Below are 7,376 nucleotides of genomic sequence, written 5' to 3' on the forward strand. Positions count from 1 at the left end.
ATTCAAAAAAAAATAAGAAAATTATTGCAAATATACCTTAATTTAAGCTTAATTGGAAAAAAAAACCTCAAACTTTCGTTGATCTCGTCTATACCTTTTTTCCTCATTTTTGGTTTTTTGTTTTTACCAAAATGACTTTCACAGTAGTCGTATTACTGTAATAGTTTGTGCATATTATATGATACTTTAAGTACCGTAATACTTAGGTAATTCTATATGATACTCTAAGTACCGTAGTGCTGAGGGCATTTTATACGGTACTTTAAGTACCGTAAACTTACACTAACCCTTATACAGTATTTTAAGTACCGTAAACACTAACCCATGTTATATGGCACTTAAAATGCCGTAAACCATTTTCTCATTCTGTTTATCTCTTTCATCTATTCTTTCTCTCTCTAATTCTTTTTAATTTTTTTTTTTTTTTCTCTCTCTAATTCTTTTTAATATTTATCTTTTCTTTCTCTCTCTAATTCTTTTTTTTCTCTTCTTTCGCTCTCTACAATCTCATCATTGTTTCCTTAGAGAGAGTAATCAAACACTAACTTCGGCTATGCAAAACAATGGACATGATCTATATAAGGAAACGATGAAATTGTAGAGAGAAATAATAGATAAAAAAGAATTAGAGAGAGAAAGAAGTGATAAATATTAAAAAGAATTAGAGAGAGAAAGAAAAGATAAGCATCTCTTTCATCTTTAATTCTTTTATGTTTATTTATTCTTTCTCTCTCTAATTCATTTTAATATTCATCTCTTCTTTCTCTCTCTACAATCTCATCATCGTTTCCTTAGAGAGAGTAATCAAACATTGACTTCGGCTATGCAAAACAGAGGACATGATATAAGGAAACGATGATGAGATTGTAGAGAAATAAGAAATAAAGAATTAGAGAGATAACGAAGAGATAAATATTAAAAAGAATTAGAAAAAAAAAGAAGAGAAAATTGCAAAAACCCCCCAAAATGGATTTTTTTTATGCACCTTATCCACTCAACTTTTCCTAGTACATAACCCCATACAAAAGTTCATTTTTTATTGGACGAAAATACCTTTCTCTCACCTAACAAATTATTTTCATTGGAGAGGGCGGTCAGGCATTTTGAACTGGCGGTCCGACCGGTCCTGTGTTTCATGGTGGCAGTCTAGCATTTCATGGTGGCGGTCTGGCGATTATTGTTTGCTGGAATGGGCGGTCTAGTGTTTTGAAGTTGCGGTCTGGAATTTTGAAGAGGCAGTCCAGTGTTTTGATATAGCGGTTCGGCATTTTGGAGGGGCAGTCCGGCATTTTGAAGTGAGCAGTTCGACGTTGTACAAGTTCGGTTTGGCTTTTCTTTTTATTGAGATCTGAAAATGATTTGTTATATAAGAGAATGGTACTTTCGTCAAAAACAATAATTAATTTTTTGTATAGGGTTATTTGCTAGGAAACATTATTTTTTTGTGGAAGGTTGTTAGGAAAAGTTGGGTGGGCTAAAATGCGTAAAAAGTCTATTTTGAGGTTTTTTTGAAATTTCCCATAAAAGAATTAAAGATAAAAGAGATAAACTGAATGAGAAAAGAGTTTAGGGCATTTTAAGTGCCATATAACATGGGTTAGTGTTTACGGTACTTAAAATGTCGTATAATGGGTTTTAGTTTTACGGTACTTAAAGTGCCGCAATATTACTTGAAGTTACTACAGTATTTAAAATATTGTATAAAATGATATGTATTCCGGTAGAAAGACTATGTTGAAGATCATTTTGGACCAAAAAAACTAAAAAAAAAAAAAAATTGTGCTGACGAGGTAAATGAAAGTTTAGGTTTTTTTTTTTTTCCAATTAAACATAAATTAAAGTATATTTACGATAATTTCTCGAATAAATATTACCCAAATTAATCATTCGCTTAAGCGGGAGCTTATCTTAGACAAACTCCCTCATGTGACTACCCTTTTACGACCTTTGTACGTAATTGGAACGTCCAATCTTTTGGTAGTTAAATTTAAGTATGAGTGCAGTTTTGGCAGCTAAATTTAAGTACGAGTGTAGTTTTTATAAAGCCTAGGTTTTATATGAAAACAAAGTAAAAGGCTCATATTAAATTTTCATCAAAAATTTGGGCATGGGAAATCTACGTGATAGCTGCACAATCAATTTCTAACATTGATCATGAAATTTAAAGCTCAAAAGTGGTGAAGATCCTATGGATCAATAAACACTTGTTTTAAAGGCGAAGGGAAGAGTGTAAATTATGCGGTACAATATGCATTATTTTTAAAATTTAAAATTATAATTTTTTTTTTTATTACTATAATAGTGAAGGCCAAGATGATCGTCAAAACTATAATTTTTAGTGAATTTTAAGATGAAGGTTGATTTTATTTTTTTATAGAGCAGCAGCCCTGTTAAACCATTTCTATTTAAATATTTAAAAACTCATTACTTATCTTTTCTAAATAATGATCTCAAAGCCAATTCCGATCGTAATAATCCTCTTAAGCTCGATTTATGGCCAAGTGAGAGTATATGTACATGTACTCCAGCAGGAACACAATAACTATTTTGCCCAAAGCGTACGACGAAATTGCTTGCATATCTCATGAACCATCGAGCGCCAAGAGGAAGCCTCCAGTTTCCTTACGCGTGTCATCTTCTTAATTTTTTAAAACATGCTTTTCTCGCTTACGCGTCCAGTGACCAAGACATTTCCACCTCAATCCTTACCCACTAAGCAAATATTCCACTCGATAAAATCATCCTCTCCTGTAATCACCCTAAAATAAATTCCATTTTTTCAGGTCATAGAAACAACTTTCTCAGCTGTTGCTCTCTAGAGAATCACTTTCTCTCTCTGTCTCTCTCTCTCTAGGAGCTTGGGTGGGCATTTTCTCTTACAAAGGGATTTATTGTTTGGAAGAAAAGAGTGGTTTGTTTTGTGATGGATAGTGAGAAGAAAGGGTCTGATCAGAACAGAGGTGGGTCTTCTTCACAGGTAGAGGGAGAGAAATGGGGAACCCATGTTATGGGTGCACCAGCGGCACCCTCTGCGCACCCACTTAACCAGGAGGCGGCCAAGTGGGCTCGAGCGGACTATGAGCCGCAGGTTAAGCAGCCTGAGCAGTCCCCCTACGTGCAACATACGCCTGTACAGCATCACGGAAGTCCTATAGAAGCCGCCCGTGTTAAGTTCAATAAGTGGAGTAAGAAGGCTGAGACCACGGCTGCCAATATTTGGCAAAACCGTATGTCGCCTCTCTCTCTCTCTCTCTCTAATTTTTTTTGTGAGAATAATTAATATTTGATTAGATTGTATACAATGAGATAATAAGCAGCTCACAATTGTTTATAACCATTAGATGTGAAATTTAGGAGTTAACAATCAGATGTGGAAAATCTGAGTATGCCGCAAAAGTTCAAGAAATATTTTTTTGAATTTTTAGCTTGTTAATGGAATGACTTTTAGTCACCCAATTTCAGATCAAGGCCTAGATGGATATGATTTATTATTTATTAATATGAAATATGCACTTACTAGTATTAAATAGAACTTAGATTTTTATTTTTTCTTTTAAGAACTTTTCCCATGAAGTTAGCAGGGTATGTTATTTTACCATTAATGTGCGACAATTCAAGCACCCAGAGTGCTTTCGTCCATTCTTTATCCACTTTTTTAGCCTGTATACTCCCGAGGGATGCATACTATACACTTATTCCCTAACTATTGGGGAGATCCTGGATCTGAAAAGTTTGGCATCGACCTGAGAAATAATAGATCATTATTTTCTTAAAGAATTGATGTTTGAACTTGTTTATTTTGGGCCCATGGAATGCGAATTCATTCATTTTTTTAGGATTTGGGTCAAGGGTTTTCTTGAGGGAGTAAAAACACAGTATACTATCTTTGCGGAAGCAGAGTATTTTTTTGACATTTTTGAACTGGTAGCAAGGTATGCACTAAAATTAATGGTTGGATTAAATCATGGTATTAAAAAAATGCTATTAATCTAATTGTAAGCTGTTTTTTTTGTTTTTCACCCATACAGTTAAAACTGGACCCTCAGTTTCAGAGGTAGCATGGGGGAAGTTGAGCCTAACGGCCAAGGCAATTTCAGAAGGTGGGTTTGAGGCAATGTATAAGCAAACCTTTCCAACTGACCCATCAGAGAAGTTGAAGAAGACGTTTGCTTGTTATCTCTCTACAACCACTGGTCCTGTTGCTGGAACACTCTATCTCTCCAATGTTAATGTCGCATTTTGCAGCGATCGCCCCCTCGCTTTTACGGCTCCTTCTGGTCAGCAATCTTGGAGCTACTACAAGGTAAAACCTCTCTCTATTGCTTTCTGTTGCACCTTTCAAATTGTATGGTTGAACTTGAATTTAACATTCGGGATGAATATTATTGAAATGGGTATCTTCTTTTACTTGCGAAACAAGTTGATCTTTCCTATATAATGTGGATTAGGAACTTAGCACAAAATATTGGTGCGTGTGTGTGAGAAAGAGGGTCCACATACTTGAGTGAAGGTGAACTTGGTTGCCTATTAGATTGTGCCCGTTGCGCATTTAGCGATCTACTGTTTCCTATTACATCTCAGGAGCCATTGGTGATGAGAGGGAGAGGGTGAGGGAGACGGAGAGGGAGAGGGAGAGGGGGAGAGAGAGAAGGGGATCACACAATCGAGTGAAGGCAGGCTTCATTGCATGTGGAATTCTTGTGTCCTTTCCAATTGTGTACATATTATGTTTGTTACCATAATCAGTTAGGCCATTGAACGATGGTCCAATCAAAACTAGTATGACCATTGGTTGAATTTGATTTGTTGATAATACTGTTTCGAGACTCGTCGACTTGGCCTTATACCAGGGCGAGTTGTACCAAATTCCTCGTAAAACTCTCCAACTCGATAAAAGGAGGGTCCCCTTATTTTGTATCCCCCCTCTCTATAGAACAGGGAGATTGGGTACCCCCTCTCTTCGTTTAATCTATCTCACTCCCATTATTCATCTTTCTTTTGGAACAGGTTTTAATCCCTCTGGCGAAGATTAAGGCGGTTGACTCAGTGACCATGAAGGAGAAGGAGAAGTATGTGCAGATTGTGACAGTGGATGGGCATGAGTTTTGGTTTATGGGGTTTGTGAACCATGAGAAGGCCTTCAAGCATTTATTCGACTCTGTTTCCACGGTTGCTGCTATGTCACACCAACCACCACCCTCTGGACCTCAAAACAACCCGCCACCATCCTCTGGACCTCAAAACAATCTCTATCCCACTGTTGATGCATAACTTTAACTCTCTCTCTAGATTTTGTGGACATATGCCTCACCTTTTGTTTTTTCTTTGTTGTATTTATAAAGTCATGTGAGATGCCTTATGAGTTGAGATCATTTTCAGTTTAATGCAATTCCTTAGAGATAGGATCCTTTCTTTCTCCCTTCCAAATTATGTGGATGTGTATTACTTCTGTTATCTCCTTTGTTGGTAGTGTAATATGAAGAGTTGCAGAGTTGATCATGAGAGGTGGAATTTTGAGTATGTATATCTTGAGCAGATCATCATTTAGCATCTTAAAAGGGTATTTCTCGTGGGAGTTTGTTGGGATGCCATGACGATATCTCGGGGTTTGTTTATTAACGTTAAAAGTATAGAAATTTATTCCCAAAAAAATATAAGTAAATTTATGTGCGACAGGGCTTGAAGGCGCCTATCACGGTAACGATCGTTCTCAAACTTCTTTTTTTTTTTTTTTGAGGAGGCTATGGTTTTATATATTTGTAAAGGGCGTGGTTTTATATAAAGATGAGGCTTAAACAATCAAAGGTGGACTTTCGTTGAAAAATGTTTTTGTATCAGAAGTCTTTATAATAGCGTGAAAATTTATTTTGATCTTTAATTATAAAATTTAAAGTTTGAAAAATAGTCTAGATTAACTAGAAAATATTGAAAATTGATGGTCTAAGTAATGCATTGTAAGGTGCAGACTTTCAAATCTTTTTTGTTCTTTGTTTTCCAAAACTGTATGTCATTTTGGTATGTCTAGCATTTCTAACATCTATGTCTGGTATTTCTAACATTGGGTAGGGGGGAGTTTTTGGTAATTTCTAAAAATTGTATATGCATTGTTTTTCGATGTTTCACAACTCAAATATTTGAAAATTATATGGAATTAGAAAAGCTGGACTTATTACAAACAATTATTATTAGATTAAGTACTTGTTAATTGGTATAATAGAATGTGCAATGTAACTAATGTTATTTATTTTCTTTTATCAATTGTTATTTGTGGTTGTATATATTTTATTGTTCAATAGATTTTTTTATTTTTTATCGGATCTTTTTGAATTTTATTTTTATAGTAGTTTTAATCTATTTTAAATATTGATTCTACCATTCTATCATTGTATTTGCTAGTTTTAAAATTATAAACATAAAAATAAAATAAAATAGAATAAAAAATCTAATTAAAGGATTGTATAAAAAGAGATCATTTATCTTTGTTACAAGAAGGTCGTAATTATTTCTAGATGATAAATTGAATGGTCGGGGTATTTAGTCATGAAGTTAAAGAAATTTTTTTGAATTTTGAATCTTTTCAACATCACTTTTACAACTGCTTAATTTGAAAATTAAAAGACAAGATGTGACCTCATAATATAAAAGATAAAGGGTGCAGTTTGTATAGAGTCGAGGCTCTAAACAATGTGACCTCATAGTATAAAAGATAAAGGGTGCAGTTTGTATAGAGTCGAGACTTTAAACAATCAAAGTAAAATTCACTTTCAAATAGTATCGGGAAATATGGTTCCAATATTAAATATTTATGTGATAGCTTTAAAATATAGAGAAAATCACGTATTAAAGTATAGCAAAAAGTGTCAAGAAATATGGTTTTAATATTAAACATTTATGTGAAAGCTTTAAAATATAGAGAAAATCACGTATTAAAATATAGAAAAAATCATGTATATATTCATTATATTTGCTGTTATTATAAAAATATCTTTTAGTTTTTTATATTACAAATACACTAACATTTTGTTTTTTATAAAAAAACCAAACTTCTCTTTTTGTCTTTTTTTTTTTCAAAAATAGAGGTGTTTAAAATTTTGGGTTTTTGAAAAACTGAAAAATAATAATTTTCGAATTTTAAATACCCAAATTTATATATTTTTCTATTTTTAGCGGACCTTAGAAACCAGAAAAGCATAGGGAAGACTTCCTCTCACCCTCTTCACTATTGGTCTTGGACCAAAAAGAAGAAGATTAAACCTGGTCGCTCAACCCTCTCTCTTCATTGGCAATCCGTCTTCTTCCCATCATTACCCGCAGAGAAAAAGGTCAAAAAAAATTTTAATAATAATAGAAAAACCCTTGAACCAAAAGCAGTCAGC

General features: G+C 33.9%; 1 protein-coding gene across 1 annotated transcript; it reads left to right on the forward strand.

The window, feature by feature from the left end:
- Positions 1 to 2,605: 2,605 nt before the first annotated feature.
- On the forward strand, positions 2,606 to 5,499 carry LOC18434357 (GRAM domain family protein). Its single transcript, XM_006844429.4, has 3 exons — positions 2,606 to 3,227; positions 4,029 to 4,303; positions 5,008 to 5,499. Exons 1-3 carry the CDS (start codon positions 2,924 to 2,926, stop codon positions 5,269 to 5,271), a joined length of 843 nt encoding a protein of 280 aa, XP_006844492.1. The 5' UTR covers positions 2,606 to 2,923; the 3' UTR covers positions 5,272 to 5,499.
- Positions 5,500 to 7,376: the final 1,877 nt, after the last annotated feature.

The sequence above is a fragment of the Amborella trichopoda genome, chromosome 6, assembly GCF_054954075.1.
Source record: "Amborella trichopoda isolate Santa Cruz 75 chromosome 6, AtrichopodaSantaCruz75HAP2 v2.0, whole genome shotgun sequence".
NCBI classification, from domain to species: Eukaryota; Viridiplantae; Streptophyta; class Magnoliopsida; order Amborellales; family Amborellaceae; genus Amborella; species Amborella trichopoda.

Excerpts from the sequence above, each read along its gene's own strand:
- LOC18434357 (XM_006844429.4), top strand. The coding sequence starts at position 2,924 with ATGGATAGTGAGAAGAAAGGGTCTGATCAGAACAGAGGTGGGTCTTCT. Across the intron at positions 3,228-4,028 it reads TGCCAATATTTGGCAAAACC|TTAAAACTGGACCCTCAGTT; the intron begins GTATGTCGCCTC and ends TCACCCATACAG. Across the intron at positions 4,304-5,007 it reads AATCTTGGAGCTACTACAAG|GTTTTAATCCCTCTGGCGAA; the intron begins GTAAAACCTCTC and ends CTTTTGGAACAG.